The following is a 26,681-nucleotide window of genomic DNA, read 5'->3' on the forward strand; positions in this document are numbered from 1 at the left end:
CGACTGTTTGCCAGGCACAGCTCCCTACGCGCTTTCACGGCCCTGCTCCTTATCTACGCTTCTGCTTCGTTTCGCCCTCCTCGCATCGCCCCGGCCTTCCTCGACCAGCGTCTATACTGGTTAACGTTCACTGCAGCCCCGCCAGCCGCTGTAACTGCTCTCACCAACCAACAACCCTATCCTCTAGCCAGCGTCGAATACACGACTCTCTCGCCGTGATACAGAGGATATATCAGCTACCTAGGCCTGCGCAGGGAGTCACGACAGCATGGGTAAATCGTGAGTAACCTCTCGGACCTCTCCCTGCAACCTCGCGATCGATCGTCTCCCCGCGTCCAAGGCTTTGCGGGGGACTAGTTATCGTAAACACCAAGGCTCTCCTGCAGGTCCTGACCAGAAGACACATATACGCACTCCCAATCTTGAAGAGCTATGCTGCGATAACCAAGTCGTCGATCGAAGCTCGCCAATACTCTCTCTCTCTCTCTCTCCACCATGTATTCATTCGTGAAGGTTAGCAGCTGACGGGTCGCTTCTTACCTCCGCAGGCAGTCCAAATTATCGCCCAGCCAGCTCGAAGAGCTTCAGAGGTCAACACATTTTGACAAGAAGGAGCTCCAGCAGTGGTATAAAGGTCCGTTTGACGAAGCATATGAACCAACATTTTACCCTCGTTGAGGCATTTCCGCTGAACCAACAATTTGATAGGCTTCCTCAAAGACTGCCCGTCCGGCACCCTTACAAAAGAAGAATTCCAGAAGATATACCGGCAATTTTTCCCCTTCGGTGACCCATCGTCGTTTGCCAATTATGTCTTCCGTGTGTTTGACGCAGATGGAAGCGGTATGATCGATTTCAAAGAGTTTATCTGTGCCCTTTCCGTCACGTCAAGGGGTAAGATGGAGGATAAACTCGACTGGGCGTTCCAGTTATACGATATCGATGGAGATGGCAAGATCAGCTACGAAGAAATGCTCGCTATCGTCGAGGCTATTTATAAAATGGTAGGCTACTTACCGAGACACTCCGACTTCAGTATGTTTACTGACCTTTCGTAGGTTGGGTCCATGGTCAAGCTCCCCGAGGACGAAGACACTCCTGAAAAACGGGTACAGAAAATATTCCGGATGATGGACAAGGATGAGAACGGAAGCTTGGATATCAGCGAGTTCAAGGAAGGGAGCAAGCGAGACGAGACTATAGTTAGTGCTCTATCCTTGTACGATGGCTTAGTATAGGGTGTTGTTATCCATTCCATGGCGGCGTTTTCTTTTTTTTCTTTCTTATTTAGTTACTTTTTTCTTTCCTCTGCCTTATCGTCACAGTCAACTAACTACTAACTACCCTCTGCCATGCTGTTATTATTTTTGTTTCCCCACTCATGTTATTACTGTTATTTTACTAGACGGTCCACATCTCGCTGATGCCGTTCGATGATCCAGGCCTGTATTTGCTTGGTACTTCCTTATATCCTATAGTTATCCTTTCCGTTTACCGTTTGCTGTGTTGTGCTATCATATCTCTTGCCTGTGTAACTACGTCATTTGACCAATTTCCTGAGATATCAGGAATGGAGAAGCAAGTGTAAGGGAAAAAAGTGTATACGAGATCTTAATTTTTCATCAAAATAGCAATCGTAGATCTAAAGCCAACCTGCCGGTTTTAGTCATTAAGAGGGCAAACGGTGGGATAGTAATACAGAGACTTTAAATCCAGTCTAGGATGGAAAAAAGAAAGGGGGCCTAGGAATGACACCTCCGAGAAGTATAAGAACGGGACAAAATCACAACATTGCCGGGTAAAAGGGGCGTAACAATGAATGATTTAGTCAACCTTGATGGAGCCATAGATCCTATGGACAAAGGCCCAGCTCGCAAATAAACCAATGGTGCCTAAATTTGGGTTGGGAAAATGTTATTAGCCTGCAGGCTGTGACTGTAAGACATCTGGAAATAGGGTGGAGCGTACCTGTTAATACAAAGACTAGGAAAGCCAAGAGTGCAGAGTAGCCTAGATATAGAACAGCACCAGTCACACCGCCAAAACTGACGCGGGTTGCCCAGAAGATAAGCGCGTTAAGGAAGACATATCCGCCGGTCATACCAGCCCCAATGAATGCCCTCCAGTGCCATCGGTAGTCTTCTGCACAGAGCAAGAAGTAGACGAGGAGTATGGTGGTGGTTGCAGAAGTCATAATCATAAGTCCGTAGCACAGAAAGAGGAATCCAAACATGTAATAGATTTTATTCGTCCAAAGGGAAGTCATGATGAAGTATAGTTCCACGAAAATAGTGGCGAATGGGAGCATGCCAGTTATCAGCGTTGATGGGAGAGGGCGGAGAGACCAGACTGCTGGAGGAATCTGACGAGGGATCTGGTTGGTTCTGGTAGGTCCTTCGAAGCCCTATGGGAATGTTAATATTTGAAACACACTGGCTTAGAATGTTAGAATGCAGGTAGGCTTACGGGTAGCTTGAGTCCGATCCAGCTGCCTGCAACGCTAAGCGGCACGCTGATAACAAACCAGATGATGACAGTGAGAAGCATAGTGGTAAACGGAACAGCACCACTGGATCCTTTAGCCCAAACAAAAAGATTAAGCAAGAAGAAGGTAGAGAACGCGATGACTGGGATGAGTACTGGGGTGAGGATAATCAATCGCTTCCAGGATTCACCCCCAAATGACTTGTACGTTCTTGCGGCGACATAGCCACCAACGAAGCCAAGGAGAGTATATAATATTAAAATGACAGTTCCCAAAAACCCTCTGTTGGAGGGTGAGAGGAGACCAAAGAGTGCAAATACTAGCGATAGGTTAGACAACAGAAAAGTGTCGAGAAAGGTGTCGAATACTTACCAACGGTGATGCCGGTCATGACGAAGAGCTGAGCACCATTTCCTACCAGCAAGCTGAGCAAAAGTGGGTGGTTTGGAGTGCGGAACACATCACCATGGACTAGCTTCCAACCGGAATCTTCCTGTATGCCTTCTTCCACGGAGTCACCGTTGTCATTGAAGTCATCCATGTTGATCATACTCAGACGGTTGTACCGCGCAATGTCCTTGCGTAAGGCCCGGAGCAAGATGCTGCTCACCAGAGTAACAAGCAAGATGACGAAGACGGCGGAGTAGATAAGCCAGTACCAGTGAACACTGGGATCGTAGACATGTAGATATTTATCCCACCTAGTTGCCCAAGCGGTAGAAGACTCACGCCAAGTGACACTATACGTCCAAGCTACAGAGGTATCCGCCGTACCATCCAGAAGCACAATGTCCTTGCCAGAGCAATCGGCCTTGCCTCCCGACACCTTTGTCTTCCTGGACGACGGGTGGACGAGAACCCCAACAACACGGTACTTCTCCTTGGTCCCGAGCCCAGCAACGCGATGGTACTCGATATCAATATCGTAGTGGTTGTGAAGGAACGATTGGCCGTCGCTGTTAATATCACCTAGGAGGAAACCGGGACTGTAGAACTGCTCGTTTGTTTGGTCATCGGTGTTTATCTGGGCAGCGGGGAGGCCGTCGATGAGCCAGTTGATGTTATAGCCCTGCCATATTCTGTGGTTCACGAATTGGCTGCTGAGCCCGTCAAACTTGACCTCCGGACAGAGCAGCTTGCAGGACTCGTTCTTGGCCATGTGCAGCTCAAAGGGCGAGGTGAGGATGCGATCACCAAAAATGATACTGCCTAGGGACTCCCGGACATCCTTAGGCCCATCCTTGGGCTTGCAGAAGTGGAATGATGGGTGGTAGTAGTCGTAAGAGAAGACGGAGTGAACCTGGGCATCCTGGGCCACCGTTGGCGTAAGATGGTTGACATGAAGTGGAACTTTCTGCCCGACGTCGTAGGAGGTGGGAGCTACACCAGGTAGATAGAAGGCCGAAGAAAGGATCGGGGAAAACAGCGAGAGCAAGAGATGCGACTTGCTTTGAGGCCACATCGTCGCAGATCTGCTGCGTCAGGCCGTGAGCTGGTGGTCTTCCTCGTCGGTGTCCAGGGAAGGGGGATGGCTTACATGGATGCAGTATGTGACTTTTGGCCCAGGCTAGCTCAGGGAGACATGCGAGCCCGTGGATATGAGACGGCAGCAGAGCTCTTCTCTCAGCTGAAAGAGCGTACTCTATGGCTAGTCAGCCAGGTGTTGTATGGCAGTCGGTTCTCTCTGTTGTTGTCGTCGTCGTTGTCGTTGTCGTTCTCGTCTTGCTTCGTCGAAAAGGTAGAAGCTGATGCGGCTGCTTAGTCATCAGTCGAGCTAACTAAGCTGGTTTTGACTTTTCCGCGTCGATATAAAAATTTAACGACTTCCAAGGTTTGGTCGACGTCTGCTGCGACTTGAGTGCATATTTTGACGCTCCAGGCATGGGCTGTCTGCTGGTTTGGGCCTTGGTAGTCTCTGTTAAATGGAGTCTTGCGCTATCTGGCCTCTTGTCTTGAGACTTTCTACCGACCTTGCCCTGCCATCCAAGAAAACTTGGAGTTTCCCGATGAACTGTCTTCAACCGTTCGAATTCCGGCGGACATCGGGGGTTCTTCTGCCCACTGCTTTGGGCATCACCTACACTACTAAGCGTTGTGATACACCGCAATGGCCCATCGTAGCGGCATCTTAAGGGTGTAACTATTATCGTCCCTGTCAAATTGGCCCAGGTTGCACATGAGCTGACTCAGCAGTTCAGCAACACAACGTCAACGTCCTTTCGCTTCAACTTCAACAGCTTGCATTTTATCCATCTACGAAAATGAAACTGGAGACATGAAGCTCCATATTTACAGGAAGCTGCGGGTTGTCCGTCAGATAGACCATTTCACCATCCCTCTAGGGGAGTGAATTTGGCCAGGACGCCATCTCTCGGTGAGATAGTTGCTTGTTCTCGCACCTCTAGTTTAGCATTTGGGTATTTCAATTCAAACTCAAAGCTACCCACTACTGCTGCAAGAAGACAGGCAAGCTCAGATTTGGCGAAACCCTGTCCAATGCAGCTCCGTGGACCATGGAGGAAGCTTAAGAAAGCATAGTTGCTGGTTGCGCCACCCTTATTGGCCTTTCCAGGGCCCATGAAGCGATCTGGGTTGAATTGGCCTGCATCTGGTCCCCAGAACTCTGACATGTGGTTAATAAGCTCCGGCGAAATAACAATCTGCGTGTTCTTAGGTATAGGGTTGCCCATCAACGTAGTATCTTTGAGGGCGACCCGGACAGTGTTTGGTATAGACGGACGGAATCGAATAACCTCGTTGCAGACAGCGTTTAGATACTGAAGGTTATCGACTGCTGCAGCATCAATAGGGCCTGGATTCCCGACATTAATAGGTGGTAGATTAGCGCGCACCTCTTCACGGAGGCGGGTCTGGACCTCCGGTTGCTTGCAAAGCGAATATATAGCCCACTGAAGAGCCGCGGCCGTAGTTTCATGACCGGCCCCCAGGAAGGTCATCAGCTGGTCGACGAGATTTTCGTCGTCAAAGTTTCCGCTCTGCATTGCAACCGAAATAATGTCAACGCCGATCTCCACATCCGGATCCTGCATCTTTGCTTTGTGCTCTTCAATCATCTGCCGTGCAGCTTTGCGGATATTGCTGCGACCTGTATCGATTGTCTTATTCCGCCTAGTGGGTAATTTTGCCAGCCACTTCGTGTCTCCAAGGAGCATTCCAAGCATAAAAAGGGCCTTGGTCATTACGTCAGGGGCCGTGAAGATCATTTCATATGATCTACTAAGACTGTTTTCAGGGTCGCGCAGTGAGTCGAAGTCCCGACCTATCCCCGCCAGGCCGATGATGTCCAGCGAAGAGCGGCCGGCCCAGTTCTTAACTTCAATCGTATTGTCTTCTGTAGGTTTTCGACCTTTTAGTTCCTTTCGAATCAACCTCACCATCTCTATACTCTTGGACCAGAAGACAGGATAGAGATTCTTTATATGACGGTATGCAAAGGCTGGCATAAGATTCTTGCGTTGGAACTATATCGATACCCGTGAGAATCGAAACATAGAACTGGAGACATTAAGCGATCATTTCCTACCTTGTGCTCGTCGCCTTCAGCAAGCAAAATGCCATTGCCGAGCAGTCGACCCAATCCTTGCTGTATGACCAGTGGCTTTGCAAAATCGTATGCTTTGCTTACTAAAACCTCGCTTAGTACTTTGGGGCTAGTTACTGTGATCCTTTCAAGGTTTCCTGCGATGTAGTAACGAATGATCCCTTCATTGGGGATGTCTCTCGCCCACACCTTCATTTCGGCATGGGGGGTGTCTACAAGCAGGCTCTTCGTGTTGCCTGTGAGCCAGTGTCGATTCTAGACAATATTAGTTTCTGAGTCAAACTTGCAACTAGGTAACTAGTAAGATAAAAAGTGGTTGCTCACTGGTGGGGTGGGAAAGCATTTTAACGGCGTGAAGAATCGAGGATAGAGAAAGAGCTGATAGACAAGTTTTGATAGGATGACTATTATAGATAGAATAGCGATTGCCGCGACTCTGGATCCACACATGGCATATTCCGGCTTGAAGTAGACACCAGCCGCCACTCCGAGGTAAATAATACTAAAAATATCGTCGATGCGCCCCATCATGGTGTTGAATTTGAGTCAATGGCGGGCACAGACCATATCCGCAGAATAGGACCCTTCGGCAAAAGTGATTGTCAGTGTTATATGTATACCCATGGTGGAGGTTGCTGATTGAGGAATAGCCTTCGGTTTTGCTAAGCTTCTTAGGATTACCCCTGGGCACAAACTAGGAATTCAAATATGTATGAGATGGGAGTGCATTGACATCAGCGATTGGAGAGGAGCCCGGGATCCGGTGACGGCGGCTCGGCCCGCAGCTGAGCCATAAACTTTAAGTATAACGAGTTAAACTTATCTGGCAGCTTGGCGTAACTAGCGATGAGGCTCTTACCTCACACGGTGTAACGAGTTGCACGAAGCTAAACTCGATTTCTATACTCGCATATGAGCTTGGAATCGAACCATACATACACATATGTCGCGTGGTACGATAACTGACTACTGTGACCAGATATAGAGAGCAAAATTTTCATTTGTCTGCCTTGGTCGAGGCTGCGAATTGACGATACCATTATGATGTGTCTAAGCCTGCATCTGTGTGGTTTTTCCCTCATGGTATTTTCTAGGTCCATTTTTATCCCATAATGTTGAGCTTATGCGGAACTAATCAGTTTCACATATTCTAATACACATTCGTGCCTCACGCATTCGCCGCCATCAGCGCGTAGATCTGCTGCGCGGCTTTTGGCAACTTCCCCTTTTCACCACCCTCCTCAATCTCAATCATCTCACTCACAAAGCTGCAAATCGTGGCTGCCAAGTAATCCACTTCCGCCTCTGTATTTCCAGCATGAATCATCACCCTGACTCGGGACTTGCCTTTGGGAACCTGCGGGTAGTCGATAGGGACAACCGCTATTTTCGCTAGTTGTAGGTGGAAAAAAAGCCACCAGTTGTACTTTTGTCGGGTCCAGATTGGTACTATGTGCGTCACAAAATCGTTGGACTCATAATCCTCGCTCACTGGGATAGACAAGATACCCGTATCAGTTGCTTTATCCCAAATGGGGTTCGAAATAATGGTTTTGAAGAAATATTTGACAAGATGCTGTATGTTGTCTTGGGCCTAGATAATTTACCACTGTTAATATATAGCATGGAAAGGTGTTCCACGGATTTGCAAACGGTAACGTACTTTCTGGGTGGCGCCGGTTCTCATCAGATTGTACGCCGCTCGAACTACCGCAACCGAAGGGAAAGACGGGGCCGTGGTATTCACCAAAGAGCCAGCAAAATTTAGCATCGTGTTTCGGACCGTTGTGTTTCCAAGAACAACAGCTTTTGAAGATATTGTTAGTTAATCTGCTTTCTCAGATATTAAACTTGAGTTCTGATCTCACATCCAGTGCAGGCCAAAGCCTTCCCGCATGTATTAAGTCGAATTGCAATATCTTTCTCGAGGCCTAGCAACTTGACAAGGCCAGCCCCCCGCTCACCAACAACTCCAGTGGCATGGGCTTCATCCGCAATAAAGGCAAAGTTACCCTTGGGACAGATCTCTCTAGCAATCTCAAGCATCTCCACTAAAGGGCAGACATCTCCATCCATGCTATATATTGACTCTACAGATACGAGTATCGAGCGCGAGCCGTCTTTAAGCATGGGATGAGAGTCCATCGTAGATGACATCGCCTCTCGAAAGGCGTCGAGATCATTGTGACGAAATGCAACCTTAGTCGTGGCTAACGAAGCAGCCATGCCCGTGTGTGTGCTGAAGTGGACTAGTTCATCGTACACAATGGCATCTCCTGGCCGAGGGATTGCAGTGTAGATGGCAATATTTCCATTAGAGCCCGAATTAAACATGAGAGCTGTCTCTGACCCAAGAAAGTCTGCGATTTCTTGCTCTACTTCCTCGATATAGTCGTAGTTGCCACCCATCACGCGAGAACCACCTGAATGCAGAGCAAAATCGGGGTGTCTTGCCAGTTCTGCTAGGAACTCGGCTCTTAGTTCTCCTGTGAGTCCCAGAGACAACAGGTCGTTGGAGCAGAAGTCTATGGCGTCTCCGGTTTTCCAGGTATTTTGACCTCGGGTAAGCATAGATTGGGTAGATCGTCGAACATCCAAAGCCTCCTCGAGATTTCGGTAGAATGTTGGAGCATCCTTCATCTGGGGAGCCACAGGTTTTTGGCTCTTAATCCAGGAGACCACCTCAGAGACACTTTTGCTGTTAGCTGCCATGGTGAAACTGCAGGAAGTGAGGAACGCTTTGCGCAGCGGTTCAAAGGCTATAATGGAGTGGTGCTAAGAACGCTCAGTGATACAATCAGTCAATCCGACGAACTACTTCACACTCAATTTGATATATATATTACCTAATTGAGATTATGAATAGTCCCGTCGGCAGTGCGGCCCGAGATGCGGCTCATCGCTAACACGGGTTCCGGCCAGCGAAAGGAGGAGTTTGCCGCTACGGGACCCGGCTTATAGCTATTTTGTAGAATATAGGGGGAAAACGCGCAGGGTATCAGCAGGTATCATATTTTGATGTTTATGAGAAGGCGGAGCTGCTTCTATGACACGGATAACTAGCTTTTATTTCTCAAACATCAGCAACGAATCACAGTTATGACCATAAACAATAATCGCAACGTTGATGCCCAGGCCGTGACAATGGGGTTGAAACTGAATGGAACCAGTACGAACGGGCATTCAACGAACGGTGTGCATGCGAAAGGCCCATTACCCGACACCAACGGCATAAATGGTGTTTCTGCTGATGCAATCCCTTGCAATGGCCAAATCCCCATTGCAATTTGCGGTATGGCATGTCGCCTACCCGGTGGCCTAACGACGCCTGAAGAATTCTGGAATTTCCTCCTGGCAAAAAAAGATGGTCGATGTCGTGTCCCAGAGTCAAGATATAACATCAACTCGTACTACTCGGATATTAAGCAGCCGGGTACTGTCTCCACAGAGTACGGATACTTTCTAGATCAAAACACCGATATCGCTGCGCTGGATATGTCATTTTTCACCATGACACGCACAGAGGTAGAGCGAGCCGATCCTCAGCAACGACTGATGCTAGAAGTAGCAAGAGAAGCATTTGAGGATGCGGGTGTGACAAACTGGAGAGGCAAGACTATTGGTACTTACATTGGCAATTTTGGGGAGGATTGGCTGGAGATGCTTGGAAAGGAGACTCAGCCATGGGGGATACATCGTATCTCTGGCTCAGGAGACTTTGTTGTGGCCAACCGCCTATCTTATGAGTTCGATTTACAAGGACCAAGGTATAATATCTCTGAGTTAGGTTGACGTTGAAATACTTCCATACTGACACGGTCAAATAGCATGACTATTCGCACGGCTTGTTCTTCCGCTTTGGTGGCATTGAATGAAGCCTGCGCTGCTATTAGCAGAGGTGACTGTGAATCTGCGCTAGTAGGGGGCGTCAATCTCATTCTTGCACCGGGGATGTCAATGGCGATGCAGGAACAGGGGGTTCTATCCAAGGACGGTTCATGCAAGACTTTCTCTGCTGATGCTAACGGGTACGCCCGTGGAGAAGCGGTTACAGCGGTTTTCATCAAACCGTTAGCAGATGCCCTTAGAGATGGCAACCCAATTCGAGCTGTCGTGAGAGCCACATCCCATAACGCGGATGGGAAGACTCCAACGCTGTCACAGCCTAGCACTGATGCACAAGAAGCTCTTATAAGGAGAGCATATGAGCTGGGGGGTATCAATAACTACGCGGAAACCGCCATGGTCGAATGCCACGGGACGGGAACGCCCACTGGGGACCCTATCGAAGCGAAAGCGGTCGCCAGAGTTTTTGGGGAGAAAGGAGTCCACATAGGATCAGTCAAGCCAAATCTCGGGCACACTGAAGCGGCATCCGGCTTGGTATCACTCCTGAAGATGGTGAAAGCACTCGAACACCGTATAATCCCTCCAAACATCAAATTCACTAGTCCTAATCCAAACATCCCGTTTGTGGATTGCAAACTCACAGTGCCCACGGAACCAACTCCGTGGCCAGAAGACAGACTCGAACGGGTCAGTGTCAATTCATTCGGGATCGGTGGTGCAAATGCCCATGTTATCCTAGAATCTGCCGCTGCCTACAATATCCCGACTCCGGATTATGAAACTCCGGAGACACCCCAGCTTCTACTATTTACAGCAAATTCGCCAAAGTCGATCACACAGCTAATCGACAATTACAAATCATGGATTGAGGAGAATCCAGACAAAGTGGGTGATTTGGCCTACACTTTGGCGAGGAGGAGGGAGCACTTACCGCACAGAGCATTTGCAATTGTCAGTAATGGTGTCGTTGACAGTGTTTCGCAGCCTACAAGATCAAAGTCAGGGAAACCGCCGAGTGTTGTGATGGTTTTTACTGGTCAGGGCGCCCAGTGGCCCCAGATGGGACGAGAGTTGCTTCGATCGAATGAAGTCTTCAAGTCTAGCATCAGAGCTCTCGATCAATACCTACAGACCATTGACGCTGAGAAACCTCAATATACAATCGAGGAAGAGCTCAAGAGACCGGGCAAGAAGAGCCGACTATCTTTGGCCGAATTTTCCCAACCACTTTGCACTGCAATTCAGATTGCACTGGTAGATACTCTCAAATCAGTAGGGGTTGTCCCAGATGCAGTCGTCGGTCATTCTAGTGGCGAAATTGCTGCAGCATACGCCTCTGGAGCTCTCACTGCTAAAGAGGCTATCACTGCTGCCCACCATCGTGGGGCTGTTACGGGTAGGCAGAAGCGACCAGGAACGATGGCAGCCGTTGGCCTGAGTTGGGGAGAGACTGAAAAGTACCTCGTCCCGAATGTAACGATCGCTTGTGATAACTCTCCCAAGAGCGTTACGATTTCGGGAGACGTTGATGCTGTAAAATCGGTTATTGCTACTATCAAGGAGGAACAGCCGCAGACACTGGCTAGGTTGCTCCAGGTTGATAAAGCCTACCATTCATACCATATGAAAGAGATCGGGGAGTATTACCAGTTCTTAATCGGCGAGGAAATGATAAGCAGGGCCCCATCAGCGCTCTTCTTCTCGAGTGTGACTGGCCATCTCCTGGACACAGAGCAAACAATTGGTTCAAAATATTGGCAAGATAACTTGGAATCGCCAGTTCGATTTAGAGAGGCCGTTATGGCCATTTTAAAGCACGAGATTGGCAAGAATTCAGTCTTCCTTGAGGTCGGGCCTCATGGAGCTCTTGCAGGGCCACTGAGACAAATATTCACTCAAGCCTCGTCTTCTGCTCCTTATATCTCGACTATGGCACGGAACCAAGATTGTACTGCATCTTTCCTGGCCGCTATTGGCGCACTCCACTCACTCAATGTTGGTATTGATTTGAAGCCCCTCTTTCCTACAGGCTCTTGTCTTCCAGATCTCCCCCGATACCCATGGAACCATGAAGGGAGTTACTGGTACGAAACGCGCCTGAGCAAGGAATGGCGCAATCGCAAACACCCATACCATAATTTACTTGGTGCTAGGGTAGCTGAAAGTAGTGATAGTGAGCCTGTGTGGCGTAACTTATTCCATGTCACAAACACACCATGGATCCGTGACCACAGGGTTGCAGAAAACATTGTTTTCCCATTCTGTGGCTACATTGCCCTGGCTGGAGAGGCCATCAGGCAACTGACCGATATCGAGGAGGGATTCAGTGTTCGAAACATCCTTGTCAGCACAGCTCTAGTGCTAAACGAAGGAAAGCCGACGGAAATAATGGCCTCTTTTCGCCCCCACCGCCTGACGAACTCCTTGAATAGCGCATGGTGGGAGTTTACAGTCACAGCTTATAACGGGCGTAACTGGACAAAGCATTGCACTGGAGAAGTCTCTGCTCTTTCAACAGCGCTCGGGCAGGCTCAGAACCCTGATACCCTACCCCGAAAGCTCAACGTTAGAAAATGGTACGAGAAAATGAGCAAGGGTGGCCTGGAGCTGGGAGGGTCATTCCAGACACTCGACACGATAACGACTTCGACTTCGACTTCACATCAACAGGCAGTGGGTAACATTGTTAATGGAAGGCAAGGAGATGAGGCTAACTACCACATCCACCCTACTGTGCTTGACGGGACCCTCCAAATTCTTGGAGCTGCGGCAGTTAATGGATATGCGCGCAAAACTAAGACCTGGCTCCCAACCAGCATCGATAAAATTAGTGTCAACAGGTGCATGACGGATGTAGTCACTAGCGTTTCAGCTAAGCTATCCAGTAATTTTTCGGTCATTGGGGATGGTCGTTGCACATCTGGTGGCATGACGGTTGTGGAAGCCATCGGCATTCGAATGTCACTCGCAGATGGCGCCGGTGCATCCGAGCTTCCAGACGCACACGCAGCATCGAGGTGTGAATGGAGGCCTGACATCGATTTCTTGGATATGAATGAGCTCATACACGCACCCGCCGGCCGTACGGACCACCTATGCCTACTGGAAGAGCTTGGGGACATATGCTTGCTATTGTCCCAACAGAGCTTTTCCGAATCTCCAAGAAGCCCTATGCTGCCCCATTTATCGAAATACGTGGCTTGGGTCCAGGCTCAATCCACTTCAATAGTTACCAGGTTACCCTGGACTTGGACAGGCCTTGACAATGAGGCTATCTCTGCCCGAATCGAAGGTATAATTAGTCGGCTAGCGGACACAGCCGCAGCTCCAGTCGCCAGTATCATCCGCCAGATTTGCACAAATATGGATTCTTTCCTCTCTGGGGAGAGCTTCGGGAGTGGTTTCTCAGATGGAATGCTCATACCTGTCTATGAATTTATCGGACAACTAGACCGAACGGAATTTATTCGGCATCTGAGTCATTCCAAGCCCAACCTCCGAATTTTAGAGATTGGAGCCGGAAAGGGTGTGTCGCTGCATCATTCTATTGTCGACGAATTGACTCGTCCCGATGGTGAGATTCTCTGCTCCAAGTACACCATAACTAGCCCTGGGTATGTTGTGAAAACGACTCAAGAGAAGCTATTTCCAAATATGGAATTTGCGAGCTTCGATATAAGCAAGGATCCCTTCGACCAGGGATTTGAAGAAGTGGGATATGATCTCATTATAGCCGTCAACGCTCTTCACGAGGCAGAAGATGTTATAGGGAGCCTGGCCAACATCAAAAAGCTCCTACGCCCCGATGGCAGATTGTTTCTGCAAGAACTTTGTCCCTCATCAAAATGGGTCAATTATGTGCTTGGATTACTCCCAACCTGGTGGTCAAATGTTGCTAACGAGCCGGCTGGGACACTTCGTTTGGGCAAAGAAGGGTGGATTTCAAAACTCAGTGCTGCAGAATTTGGCAATATTGAGGCCGTAACCCTGGATGCAGACGAACCTCATCAGCTTACGGCCACAATGGTCGTAAGGCGGACCTGCTCGACGCCCACGAAAAAGATCACAGCTCTTCTTGAAGATGAAGGACCTGCTGTCACTCAAATCTTGGACCAGCTTGACAAGGAGGGCTATCAAGTGACCAGGTGCAAATTAGGCGATATTCCGCCAGCAGGACAGGATGTAATTTCACTCCTGGACGTTGAGAACCCCTTTTTCCACGACATCAAGGAAGCACATTTTCTGTTATTCAAGACCTTCCTCCTCGGTTTACAAGACCGCGATGCAGGAATGTTGTGGGTGACTCATCTCATTGACATTGGCTGTAAGGATCCGCGATATGCACAAATTCTCGGCCTTTCCAGGACAATACGTACAGAGCAGCTGGCCGATTTAGCGACCTGTCAGGTCGACAGCTTTGAGAGTAACAATTCCATTAACCAGCTTCTTCAGGTCCTAGCTAAGTTTCAAGCACGGAATGGGGACGAAGAGCTCAATCCAGACTTCGAATGGGCTATTTTTAACGAACGAGTCCAAGTCGCACGTTTTCATCCTTTCGTCCTGACGGATGAACTCTTGGTTGCAGAGGGAGCGAATGAGATGGCTACACTAAATGTTCGTACACCCGGGCGGGTCAACAGTCTGTATTACGCACGTCATGAACGGAAAACCCTTGAAAGCGACGAAGTAGAGATCCAGGTATATTCAGCTGGTTTGAACTTTAGGGTAAGTTCTAACGCCACATTTTCAATAATGTGTACTAACAAGCCGTACGTAGGATGTTTTGGTTGCACTGGGTATTGTTGAACTTCCGGTCCGTCTCTTCGGCATCGAGGCCGCTGGAATCGTCACTCGTGTGGGAACAGATGTTAGCCCTAATGACCTTCAAATTGGGGATCGTGTTGTTTGCTTTTGCAGAAAAGACGCCTTCTCCACGTACACAACGACCCTGGCGGCTGTTTGCGTGCGAATTCCAGATAGCCTCAGCTTCAATCAAGCGGGAACAATGCTTATTCCATATTTCACAGCAATCCACTCTATGATCAATGTCGGACGTGTTAGCAAAGGCCAGGTAGGAAGCACGAAGACCTGAGTTTATTGGCGTCATAATCAAAGGAAAATCACTGATTAATTCGAATTGCATAGTCCGTCCTAATACATAGCGCATGTGGTGGAGTCGGTCTGGCAGCTATCCAAGTTGCCCAAATGCTCGAGGCTGAAGTATATGCCACAGTTGGAAGTGAGAAGAAGGTTGAGTATTTGATGGAAAACTATCACATCCCACGGAACCGAATCTTCAATTCCCGAGACAAAACATTCGTGGATGGTGTCATGCGTGAAACGGAAGGTCGTGGCGTGGACTTTATTCTCAATTCCCTCTCAGGCGAACTCTTACACGCTACATGGAGCTGTGTTGCTGAATTTGGAACAATGTTGGAAATAGGGAAGCGGGATTTAATCGGTGATGGCAAACTCGATATGAAACCCTTCTTAGCGAACCGCAGCTATTGTTGTGTCGACATTGACGGGCTGTGGAAAAGGATTCATATAGCCAGGGCCTTGATATTTTCCATACTGGAATTTTATAACAAGGGACACATCTCCCCTCTGCCCACCACTATATTCCCAGCATCCCAGACGCAAGACGCGTTTCGATTCATGGAAAAGGGCCAGCACATTGGACGTGTCGGTGTTTCGATGAAGCAGTCCGAGGAAGTTGAACTTGAATTCGAAACCACCAAGAGAGCATTGAAGATCGCCTTTGATGAAGAATCCTCTTACTTAATGGTTGGGGGCCTTGGAGGTATAGGTCGAGCCGTGTCTACCTGGATGGTCGACCACGGCGTCCGCGAGCTTATCTATCTATCCCGCAGTGCTGGGCGTACCAGTAAAGATGACGATTTTGTCCGCGAACTCCAGAGCATGGGTTGTGCCGTTAAACTTGTGAGCGGAGATACCACGAAGCTCGAGGATGTACACAGAGCCATTGCTGCAGCGACATACCCCATGAAAGGTATTGTGCAGATGTCTATGGTGGTCGCTAACGAAAACTTCACAAAGATGAGTTTTGACGAGTGGAATGCGTCGACAGCACCCAAAGTCCAGGGGACGTGGAATCTGCACAACGCTTCTCTAGCTGCAGGCATCGATCTAGACTTCTTTGTGATGTTCAGCTCGGTGTCGGGCATTGTTGGACAAGCAGGACAGGCCAACTACGCCAGTGGAAACAGCTTCCTAGATGCGTTTGCACAGTACCGTAACGGTCTCGGCCTTGCGGCCTCCGTTGTTGATATGGGGGCCGTCGAAGACGTTGGGTGGATTTCAGAGCACAAAGGAATGATGGGTAAAATGTCAAGGAGCGGCTTCAAGCCAGTTCTGGAGCAGGAGGTCATAGACGCGATGGCAATATGCATGCTAGTTCACAACAAGCCGGGTCATGCCGCTGAGGAAGTCCTTGCAACGGCTTCGAAAAACGCTTCGTGCTTCGTCCACAAAAACACATTTCTTGTCGGCCTTGCATTGCTCATCCCGCTGCACGATCCCAGCAACTATGTGATCTGGAAGCGAGACCGCCGTATGGCCTCATATCATAATAACTCAACGATCAGCACAGCCACAGCCTCCACAGATATCCTCAAGTCCTACTTGAGCAGTGCTCAAGCGGATCCTTCCATTCTCAAATCGTCGGAAGCAGCAAAGCTTTTTGCCGTCGAAATCGGTAAAAAACTCTTCGACTTACTGCTCAAACCCCAGGACGAGATTAATACAAGCTCGCCCTTGCTCGACCTTGGCCTTGACTCTCTGGTGGCTCTCGAGTTGCGTGCTTGGATCAAGCAGATTTTCTCTTTCGACCTTCCTATACTGGAAATGATGAGTATTGGATCACTCGACATTCTCGGTCAATATGCGGCGAACGAGGTTTACAGGACTGCCACGGAAAATAACGAAGGCTAGGTATTTCGTCTCGGCGGATTTCCCGGCTATGCAGTGAAAATGATATTCCGGGGTGGCATGTGGGTCTGACGGTTAAAGAGACATTGGTTGCCTAGGATAAGATACCAGAGATAGGTATGTAATTAAGATACAGTTAATGAGTTAAGCCAGCCACCAAGCCGCAAATTTATCACACGTCCTAAGTTTGTTGATCCATCAGCCCTTACATTAATCTCCTCCAAATCTCGGAGTACTTCCTCTATGTATTCACCTGCGCCGCTAAGATTCATGATCTTTGCAATGGCTCGATGGACACCGAGGAGTTGAGCTGATGGCGGGTCAATAGTCCGACTGGGGCTAAGTAACAGCGTACGGGTGACTGGGAATAGCGGATCGCGTAGAGAGGGGTTTTGCTCCGTTGAGTCAATTCTATATTGATACTGGGTGCTTGTTGGTTCGAAGTATATCTTGAATTCACCAAACTCCCGATGGTGATCATATGTCAGTGTAAGAGCGTTCAATGGGCTGTCAATTTTTGGGCCGTCAATAAGGTGAATAATGCCGGGGTCAAACATGTCTAAAATCCGGAGTACATTCTTCTTCGAGTCACTCTACAACGTTGTGTCAGTATAGCAGAAGGCACGGAGTGCATTCTAGCAGACGTACTAGCTCAGTGTTCTGAGATGCAACCGCTGTTAGGCAGTGCGGCAAAATATGGGCAACTTGCAGGTACCCGAACTCGTCGTTTCGCTTATTCTTCAATGGATTTCCGTCATCATCCTTGAAATCATCACCATCCTGCTCCAACCGCCTGCTAGCTTCGCTTTTATCAAACTTCCGAGAAACTACGCATCGATGATGATCACGCACGAGGCAATTTTGTCGCAGGATAGATATACGTTGCGTCGTGCCGGTAGGCGTGGACGGCTGTGTCAAGGACAGTGACGAGGGCGTTGGTTGCGGGGTCTTCGCCGACGAAGCTCTCACTAAAAATGCCGAATTAATTTGTGATTCTGCTGATCAGGAAGTACGGGGACATACGTGGGAGAAGAAAATTCTCGACGATGTATTCAGCAAATTTTTCAGAAGCACGATTGACGTCCTCCTTTTGATTCTGATCCCAGGTAGAAAAATCGTCGAAGAAGGACAGGGCAACCGTAATGTCTGGCTCCGTCGAATCCGTTACACCTGGGCATAGGTTCTCATAAAGGAATGAGAAATAGAATGAGAGGAATGCATCTTGAGCTTTAATATGTTCGAATGTGAGCTGGATAAGTGACGCCGGTTTAAAGCGGCGGCGGATAGTCTGCTCGACGCCGTAGAGCTGGACGAGGCTTCTGAGAAGTGTTGTTGCTCTTTGACGCTGTTGGGAATTTAGTGAAAAGGGGGCGGAGAAGTCCAATACCCTTTCTAAAGACGACTGATGCCGATGCAAAGCCATAACTATTATAGAGCTGGTACAGCGAAGGCGAGTGGCCTGACGAACCGCGTCCCGTCGGGTTAGCACGTAGTTTTACTGAACGATGGAGGTTGGGGCCGGGGATGATGTTGGCGCGCAGGAACAAAGTTGGACGTCATGGCGGACGGATAGTAACTAGCCCTAGCTTACATAAGCTACGACGCGACGTGTAACTGCTTGATGGAAACAGGAAAGTTGGCTGGAATAGGAGAATGAACAATCAATACTCCGTACACATTACACCCTTTGACGTTATCGAACGTAGATAGTGTGCAAAGGCACGCTACAACGACAAAGGCGAAAATTTTTCCTTAATAGTTAATACTGACTACTATCAGCCTTGCAAGAGAAAGTGATGATTCGACATTTGGTTGTTGTTGACAACCTCCGGTTGTCCAAAGGCACGCTCAATCGTGACGCTTGATAGAATCCGCCTATGCTGAAGAGTGGGCAGCTTTGAAGAAAGCGCGTTATTACACTGACGAAGTTGGTCAAGGACTAGCCATATCTTCGCCCGAGATGCTTGAGTCGGAAAGTCAAAGTGGTCTCGAAATAATGTCTGCAAGAAACTGCTGACCTTTAAGGCCCGTCAATGATTGCCCGTCAGACGCACTGAGCATATCATTCCACACACTCTCTGGAGCCCTATCCTAAGAAATGATGGAGAGAGTGTACCGAAGGTGCTGAACCGCCTCTGGCACCCAGCTAGCGGTCGGAACCCGCATACCCGGGTAGCTCACAGTTGCTACGGGGCTCGGGATCCGAATCTGGCGGCCTCAATCCCTGAACGAAAACTTCTGAATAATCGTGTGCTGAGTACTGTTGGGAATAAGTATAGATAAGCAATGGTATAGTCAGAGTTCTCGTCGGATAGCTAACGATATTGAACAAGCTTAGGATAATTGGTTATTGTGTTCATCATCAAAATGTGGCGTATCCCAATAGACACCCCCCAAGTCGCAGTCCCTAATGGACTCAAGCTTGCCGAAGTGACAGTTGACACTCCATTAGATGAAGTTTTTAAGCACTGGAAAGAAAGTGGCGGCGTCATTTTAAAGAATATCCTTACTGTCGCGGAAGCGAACCAGATAACAACAGAACTTGAGTCGCGCCTTAACTCGGTCCAACGAGGCTCATTAGTCCCGCATGCTGATCTCGCTGCCTTCCATGGCACCAAAACCAAGCGTGCAGGAGATATCATCAATCACAGCGCCACTTTTCGGGAGAAAATTCTTGAGAATGACTTTATACACTCCATTTGCAAGAGGTGCTTTAGTGAGGGTGGGCATAATGGAGACTACTGGCTCTCGGCAGCCACAACGCTGAATGCGTCAGGACCCCAGCCGGCACAAGTCTTACATCGGGATCTGACATCCTATCCGCCGTACGCCCAACTTGGACCCGAGGGCACAGAACCCCAGATCAACTTTCTCTTCGCCTTTTCCGATTTCACGGCTGATAATGGCGCGACACGTCTCATCCCAGGTAGTAATAAATGGCCATTTGATCAGCGTGGAAATATGGAGCAAACTATTCCAGCCGAGATGAAAACAGGAGATTGTCTACTCATAGGTGGGAAAGTGATACATGCCATGGGCGAGAATAAAACCGAGACGGAAAGGAAATGCACACAGCTTACAGTCATCCCGAGTTTCTTGACTCCAGCTGAAGCACATCCATTCATAATCAAGCTGGAGACGGTGCAGAAGTTGTCAAAGCGTGCACAACGGTTCGTGGGATTTCGGTCTCAATATCCTCGGGGATCTCCTGGATTGTGGACCAAAGATTACATCGAATTGGCATTGCATCTAGGTTTGGATGACCTACAGGGTGCTATGGAGGATTTGCAGGATGTCATTAACCAGCCTAAACACTGGGACACAATGGATTATCAAAAGACTGGATAGTTAAACGCAGCTACTTTCTACTAGCTACTCAATTAACCTGATCTATCATACGTGCTATATTACAAAAACATCCTTACATATGCCCCGTTACGTTTAGGGGTGTGAAATTAGACGACGTTAACCTCCCATTGCTACCAATCCGTATTATTCCTCGAATCGCTGGTTCCCAAGATTTTCTCCGCTCAGGGCAATCTCGTCGATAAATATTGAAGTCACAAAACCTAGTCCACCGAGCCCTGTCATCGTATAAAATATCGTCTGGAAGCATTTTAGATAGACTTTCAAAACAGGAAGAAGCGTTTCAGGGGAAATGTCTAGAGATCTGAGCTTTTCAATAAAGGCGACGGCATTGGAGGCATCGCGGAGGGGCAGCAGAGGACCTGTAAGTTGTGCTGAGGAGGATGATATGGTTGTCGAAAAGACAGTGTTAAAGATTGACGAAGCGATGGTTAACCCGATCAACCCTCCAAACATACGAATAGTGAGAAATAGCCCGATCGCTAGGCCCGTGTCGTCGACCTTTTTCACGCTCGCTTGCATGGGTAAAAGATTAAGACGGAGAAGAGCAACGCCTGCTCCCCAGAGGATAGGAAGTCCAAGACGCATTGATGATGTTGATTCTACACGGAGAAGGGCTAGCAAGCCGGTTCCCAGTGTGAGTATAATCCATGAAAGCCGTAGAAGCCATACATATCCTCCAAAAAAAGGAACCATCATCATTGAGGTGGCTGCAAGCAATACACTTGTAACGACAGTAGGCAATAGAGAAACGGCGGATAATATCGGAGTTTCTAGCTGTACGGCTTGGTAAATCAGGGGCAAATATTGTAAAAGCGAGACCAGAGTTGCGCCGTGGATAAAGCCTCCTGCTAATGTCATATTTGCAGTCTTCGAGTGGAAAAGGCGATGGGGCATGATAGGGGCTGCGGGTTTTGCTTCGTAGAAGCCAAATATAGCAAGCACTAAAAACCCCAGGAGCATTGGGACAAGAGTTTGCCAGGACGACCACGGGAACAGGGAACCGGCCCAGCTGATAGGTAAAACTAGTATAGTAATACCAACAATAACGAGCGTCATACCAATCCAATCCAGGCGGGCCAAGTTTTTGGCAAGTGATTTATCCAGTGGGACTGGCCGTAATTTGAGGAAGAAGTATATTAGGGGCATGCCAATCCCTAGTAACGGCAGGTTTACCCATCCAATCCATCTCCAGCTAGCATAGGTAGCGAAAAGTGCGCCAACAGATGGTCCCATTATATTGCCGATAGCCAGCACAATGCCCATCAGGCCAATATATTTGGAGCGTTCCTGCAGTGTCGTCATATCGGCGATGACCACCTCCACTAGAACATCGATTCCACCTCCACCAAAGCCTTGAAGCACTCGGCCAATAATAATAGTGTTCATATTTTTGGCAACGGCAAAAACGACTGAGCCGACGAAAAACAGTGTCATGCACACGTATAAAGGCGGTTTTCGACCAAATGCGTTGGAAATACTCGCCCAAATCGGTTGCATAGCAATGCCACATAGTGTATAGGACAAGTTCGCCCAGAAGGACTCTAAGCTTTGGCCCCCCAGATCAGCAGCTATGGTCTATCAAAAATATCAGTATGGATAAAATATATAAGATAGAGTTGAGGAAAGATTTGTATATTGCTCACCGGGAGGGCAATACCAAGAGCCGTTGCATCCAACTGAAAGACAAAAAGGCTAGAAGCAAGGCCTACAAAGGCCAGCTTGAAGGCCAGCGACTTCTTTGGCGATGTCTCGACATCGTTTGCTGCATCTATCTCTCCTTTCTCTATCTCTGTCTTCTCTGATATTGGCTCTGGATCCGACTCTCCCGGACCAGCGGGCGTAGAAATCTCGGCACTAACTCCACTAGTTTCAAGCTTTGAGGCGCTCATGCCTAAAATAACTAGTACGATCGACTAGTTAGTTAGTTTATCTCTCAGCCTATGTCAAAGTCGCGTCAACTTGAGAGAAAGGGCAGTTTTCCCAGGAATTGGAGGCTGAGGATAAGTTATCCAGATGAGATAACAAAAATGAATGTGCATCCAGGCGAAGGATTAAGGGGGAGAAAGGGGAACAAAGGGAAAGAGCGGCACCGTCCCGGTGGTTCGCGGAAACTAGCTATCTAACTAATTAGGGCATTGGTTATCACGTGCCTGCTTAAGTAACTAGGTGGACCAGAGGAACGCCGGGTTCCGGAAGCCGCTAACGGGGAAGGTTCGGGCCGCCCGGTCCAGTGGGTCCAGCAAAGAAAGGCAGATGTAGATGGCTAATAATCTAGTGACGGGATAAAGACTACGTCGGTGCATAGGCGTTCATATTTTCTGGCAGTGCGGGTTTTGAATAGATCACAGGAATTTCAATGGGTTTTCTTCCCTTTGGAAGGCAACGTGCCTCTCCACCTACAGTACCAACAGACACCATCATTCCTTTTCATTACTGGGATGATGATCACCATACACGAGGCCTCTCTTTCGATATCGTATTTCGCTTTGATGATATATTAGATCACGACAAGCTGCGGCGTGCTTTATCTCGGCTGCTCGAAATAGGAGATTGGCGGAAGCTTGGCGCTCGAATCCGTAGGAATACAGACGGAGGATTAGAATACCATGTGCCACAATCTTTCAGCAACGAGCGACCTGGTTTTGCATTCTCTACAACTGGATATGGCATCAATTTGACTGAACATCCGCAAGCATCACGCTTAGCTCAACCTCATAACCTTCATGCTGCCGGTCGCCCCTCTGTTTTTAGCACTGCATATGCCGCTACGCCGGAGTTCAGGTCCTTCATCCGAACTGCAGACTTCCCCGATCGCTTGGAGGGTTGGCTATGCTCGGATAGCCCCCAACTGGGGGTTAAAATTGTTGTCTTTCAGGATGCTACACTTGTTACTATTTCTTTCCTACACAGTCTAATGGACATGGTAGGCTTTAATGATATCCTGGATGCATGGACGGCAGTGCTGCGCGGGCAGGAAAATCGAGTGAAGCCCTTTATCGGATTCTTTCATGACCCATTGGCCGGTCTCAGCAAGACGAAAACAAATCAACTACAAAAATATGTGTTTACTGACACGCTGCTGATGGGTTTTGCATGGTTCTTGTTTGCATTGCGCTATATATTGACTGTTGAGTTGTTTTGGCATCGCAGGGAGGAGGATCGCGTTATTTTCTTGCCAGCCAAATACTTACATAAAATGCGTGATAAGGCTATTGACGAACTTACATCAAATCATGTCGGCGACAGCAGCAGACTCCCCTTTATTAGCGAAGGAGATGTTCTATTTGCTTGGTGGACAAAAGTGGTTCTTCAAGCCGAATCACCTTCTCCCAGTTGCACGATCAACATGCGGAATACATACTGTTGCCGGTCCGTTTTAGCAGAGCTTGGCCACATACCATCAGCTACATCTGCATTAGTAACTAATGCAGTATTTGCAGCTCTGACGTTTCTTTCCGTTCGCCAGGTTCTTTCCAAGCCTCTAAGTTTTACTGCATCCGAAGTCCGCAAGTCTCTTATACAACAACGAACTCCAGAGCAGCTCCAAGCATTAGATGCTATTCAAAGAAACACGCTCGACAATGCACATCATCCAGCCCTCTTTGGAAACCCCAACATGTATATGATAATGATATCAAATTGGGTCAAGGCCAAGCTTTTTCAAGTGGATTTCTCTTCTGCAGTCCGAAGAGAAGGAATGTCGCTGGACAAGCGAAGTAATCAGCTGGGCAGACCGTCTTGTATTCAGGGTACTGGGACCAGAGACTATGCAACACGAAACACTGGTGTGGTGATAGGAAAAGACGCTTCTGGGAATTGGTGGCTTTTGTATACTCTGCGGAAACAAACTTGGCCGGCGGTAGAAGAGCAAATTCTTTCTATGGCAGAAGATACGTGATTATCTAGATACATATTCACTTTCTAATCTCAAAATAATCAAGAGTTGAAGGAATATACCATAGCTCGCCGGACTTAGTTCCAGTAAATAAATAGGCTAAAAAAGGCGCTTCCTTGTCCAATCTGTGATATCTCGGGGTTTACCAACTAAGCCTTCTATTTGACAATCTTTTAGTCTCGTAACTAGTTATAGCCTCAAGAGACTGGAGCTTTTCTTTAGCAAAGAAGGACAGATTTTGCTTCATCGATATTAATGACTACTGTCTTCTCGACACATGCTCTCCCACCTCCTTCTTAGGATCGGCACAACGAACCATCCCATCACAACAGTCATCAATGAATCTACAATCCCAAAACCCCTCTTCGGACTTAACCCTGTCATATTGGTAAACAAAAGACTCGCAGCCAATGAATCCTCGCAGATGATAAAGTCGCCCTTTTCTACCCGCGCGATAATACCCAGGGCGACCTTTTCAGAGGATGGAAATTTCTTTTCTAGTTCCGAAAAAGTAGGCACGTTGGTTCCTTGTATGCGTTTGGTGAGGTTAGGCTTGGTATCTTGTTCAAGCACGAACCCAGGGGATATGAAGTCAGCCGGGAAGGCAATGTGAATTGTATAAGTGGTAGTTGGAGAGTTGTGCCGGAGGACTTCAAAACGGAGCGTGTCTGCTAGTGCTCGAACAGCGCTTTTTGCGGCTTTATATGGGATGATGTTAGGTAATGATCACAGAATTGGATCTCCAGGGAATAGTGAGCTTACGGGTGTAGGCGACACTCCCAGGCAGCCCCAAAAACGCCGCGGCGCTATTTATAAAGACAATCTTCCTGATATTTGGGCCATACTTTTTCGGTGTTTCGTTGATAGCTATTGGAGTTTTATCATTCTTAACCCAAATATCCAACATGGCTTTCGCAGCATAAGCAGTTGAATAATAATTGTTCTTCATGCAAGAATCAAGCTGTGCAGGCTGTAGGTCGAGAAAAAACCCGTTCTCTGCATGGTTTCCGCCAGCAGAGCAATACAGAAAATCGGCTATTCGAGGCTGGGATTTAAATGCTTCGGCAACCTGTTTTATAGTCAGTGCAAAAGACAATAATATATTGGCAAATGATTTCAGGGCAACAAACCGCAGAGGCATCAGCCATATCAACAACCACCGCATTTATCTCTTGTTTACTAGCATCCGCACAATTCCTAATTATTTCGTTCTTCGCATCTTGCAGAGGGCCAGGTCGCCGCGCAAATATTGTCACATGTGCACCTTAGGCTGAATATCAGTAAATAGTCAATGTATATTTTCTACCGTTCAAGCTTGGAGAGCTTTCAAACCCCGTGAAGCCACTGCGTTGGAAATTGCTTTCCCTAATCCGCCAGAGCCACCGGTAACAAAAACCGTCCGTAGAAAATGTTAGCAGGTATAGCCGCGTGGCACGATATCGCCTGTTGATGGCCTTTCTATAGAATATACGCGTACTTTACCAAAGAGATCCCGGTCTGTGTCCATCCTTTGATTCCAATCTGTGAGTTTTCGAGGTCAGTGTAAGCCAGGTCTACTCCAAAGCTCCACCAAAGCTATTAAGAGCATTCTATGAGTAAAAGTGCCCATGTACGCCTCTCTTCAAGCCGTTAAGAGTTATTTGGAGTGACGTAGAGAGAACCTTCGGTATGCTCGGAGCCAATCGGGGCGATCGCCGCCCGGGTCCCGTTCCCGCGAAAGTTGCGGGGAACCTTAAGCCACGAGGTCTTGGCGTTTACTCCATCACGTGACTGTTCGCTCACCCGGCCGGAATCGCAACGAAAGAGCAAAACGGTGGCTGAGCAGCCAAATAAATACCCCAGTGCCATATAGAACTGATATATACAACGCTGTAAAATTTAGCCTCTAACATTATATTTGTCTATGGAGTGATGGTGGAGTGGCCAGTGTTATTGATAGTGTTGGCATGGGGTCTGGCAGCAGAAACCGCTTAGGTACGCCATCTTCGGGTTATCGCTTATCCGATTCGTTAGTTAGCCAAACGCTGGCTTCCTCAACATGGCATGACCTGGGCAGACTTTTAATACTGAACCCTCCTAACTGATAAATCCTTTTTAAATGCGCTTTAACTCCGTAAAGCCTATCTATCGGCTTGCTGCTCCTTTCCTGTGCCGGCTTTTGAGACATCCGAGAACCATGCGAGTTTCCCAGTCTTTAGCCGTTGCGGAGGATGTTCTCCGCTCCGTCTTTCCTGCTGCAACCACTTAGTTAGATGGAGTGTCTCAGCCGCTCTCTTCTGTCATCTTCTTCTCTTGTCCTACGTTCTGGCCTGCAATATTACCCGGAGCAATCTCTACCAGCCCATGACAGCGTTGATCATGACCCGGAAGCGGGATATGGGCCCCGCTAACCACGGCACTTCGATCTCGTGTTCATTCAGCTCAGCTGCAAACCCCGGGAAGTGCGACTGGGCCGGAAGTACCAAGGATTCTACGGACGGATTTATGAATACATTCCATGTCAACGTTGATCGGGGGACGAGCTCCCCAGCCTTGCTATGTTTATATGTAGATCCTGCCAACTTCTCCCG

The 26,681-nt window shown here is 48.3% G+C and overlaps 10 protein-coding genes across 10 annotated transcripts; 4 read left to right on the forward strand and 6 right to left on the reverse strand.

Annotated features, from left to right (window-relative positions):
• Positions 1 to 268: 268 nt before the first annotated feature.
• ARB_01521 (uncharacterized protein) lies at positions 269 to 1,238 on the forward strand (the record flags this gene model as incomplete). The annotated part of the gene is made up of 4 exons (XM_003012215.1): positions 269 to 272; positions 358 to 513; positions 709 to 1,004; positions 1,059 to 1,238. The coding sequence occupies 4 exons, from the start codon at positions 269 to 271 to the stop codon at positions 1,236 to 1,238; spliced, it is 636 nt and encodes a 211-aa protein (XP_003012261.1).
• Positions 1,239 to 1,824: 586 nt separating this feature from the next.
• On the reverse strand, positions 1,825 to 3,947 carry ARB_01522 (uncharacterized protein; the record flags this gene model as incomplete). The annotated part of the gene is made up of 4 exons (XM_003012216.1): positions 1,825 to 1,892; positions 1,969 to 2,404; positions 2,467 to 2,804; positions 2,858 to 3,947. The coding sequence occupies 4 exons, from the start codon at positions 3,945 to 3,947 to the stop codon at positions 1,825 to 1,827; spliced, it is 1,932 nt and encodes a 643-aa protein (XP_003012262.1).
• Positions 3,948 to 4,812: 865 nt separating this feature from the next.
• Positions 4,813 to 6,242, reverse strand: ARB_01523 (cytochrome P450 monooxygenase, putative; the record flags this gene model as incomplete). The annotated part of the gene is made up of 2 exons (XM_003012217.1): positions 4,813 to 5,967; positions 6,030 to 6,242. 2 exons carry the CDS (start codon positions 6,240 to 6,242, stop codon positions 4,813 to 4,815), a joined length of 1,368 nt encoding a protein of 455 aa, XP_003012263.1.
• Positions 6,243 to 7,215: 973 nt separating this feature from the next.
• On the reverse strand, positions 7,216 to 8,759 carry ARB_01524 (Aminotransferase, putative; the record flags this gene model as incomplete). Its single annotated transcript, XM_003012218.1, has 3 exons — positions 7,216 to 7,641; positions 7,711 to 7,853; positions 7,916 to 8,759. The coding sequence occupies 3 exons, from the start codon at positions 8,757 to 8,759 to the stop codon at positions 7,216 to 7,218; spliced, it is 1,413 nt and encodes a 470-aa protein (XP_003012264.1).
• Positions 8,760 to 9,146: 387 nt separating this feature from the next.
• On the forward strand, positions 9,147 to 16,850 carry ARB_01525 (polyketide synthase, putative; the record flags this gene model as incomplete). Its single annotated transcript, XM_003012219.1, has 4 exons — positions 9,147 to 9,814; positions 9,875 to 14,621; positions 14,674 to 14,967; positions 15,042 to 16,850. 4 exons carry the CDS (start codon positions 9,147 to 9,149, stop codon positions 16,848 to 16,850), a joined length of 7,518 nt encoding a protein of 2,505 aa, XP_003012265.1.
• Positions 16,851 to 16,972: 122 nt separating this feature from the next.
• Positions 16,973 to 18,270, reverse strand: ARB_01526 (uncharacterized protein; the record flags this gene model as incomplete). Its single annotated transcript, XM_003012220.1, has 3 exons — positions 16,973 to 17,440; positions 17,496 to 17,674; positions 17,871 to 18,270. The coding sequence occupies 3 exons, from the start codon at positions 18,268 to 18,270 to the stop codon at positions 16,973 to 16,975; spliced, it is 1,047 nt and encodes a 348-aa protein (XP_003012266.1).
• Positions 18,271 to 19,214: 944 nt separating this feature from the next.
• ARB_01527 (phytanoyl-CoA dioxygenase family protein) lies at positions 19,215 to 20,195 on the forward strand (the record flags this gene model as incomplete). The annotated part of the gene is made up of 1 exon (XM_003012221.1): positions 19,215 to 20,195. The coding sequence occupies one exon, from the start codon at positions 19,215 to 19,217 to the stop codon at positions 20,193 to 20,195; it is 981 nt and encodes a 326-aa protein (XP_003012267.1).
• Positions 20,196 to 20,339: 144 nt separating this feature from the next.
• ARB_01528 (uncharacterized protein) lies at positions 20,340 to 22,105 on the reverse strand (the record flags this gene model as incomplete). Its single annotated transcript, XM_003012222.1, has 2 exons — positions 20,340 to 21,791; positions 21,860 to 22,105. The coding sequence occupies 2 exons, from the start codon at positions 22,103 to 22,105 to the stop codon at positions 20,340 to 20,342; spliced, it is 1,698 nt and encodes a 565-aa protein (XP_003012268.1).
• Positions 22,106 to 22,572: 467 nt separating this feature from the next.
• Positions 22,573 to 24,114, forward strand: ARB_01529 (uncharacterized protein; the record flags this gene model as incomplete). The annotated part of the gene is made up of 1 exon (XM_003012223.1): positions 22,573 to 24,114. The coding sequence occupies one exon, from the start codon at positions 22,573 to 22,575 to the stop codon at positions 24,112 to 24,114; it is 1,542 nt and encodes a 513-aa protein (XP_003012269.1).
• Positions 24,115 to 24,363: 249 nt separating this feature from the next.
• ARB_01530 (uncharacterized protein) lies at positions 24,364 to 25,252 on the reverse strand (the record flags this gene model as incomplete). Its single annotated transcript, XM_003012224.1, has 2 exons — positions 24,364 to 24,782; positions 24,874 to 25,252. 2 exons carry the CDS (start codon positions 25,250 to 25,252, stop codon positions 24,364 to 24,366), a joined length of 798 nt encoding a protein of 265 aa, XP_003012270.1.
• Between the last annotated feature and the right edge of the window lie 1,429 nt (positions 25,253 to 26,681).

The sequence above is a fragment of the Trichophyton benhamiae genome (genome assembly GCF_000151125.1).
Source record: "Trichophyton benhamiae CBS 112371 chromosome Unknown contig00178.8, whole genome shotgun sequence".
Lineage (NCBI taxonomy): Eukaryota > Fungi > Ascomycota > Eurotiomycetes > Onygenales > Arthrodermataceae > Trichophyton > Trichophyton benhamiae.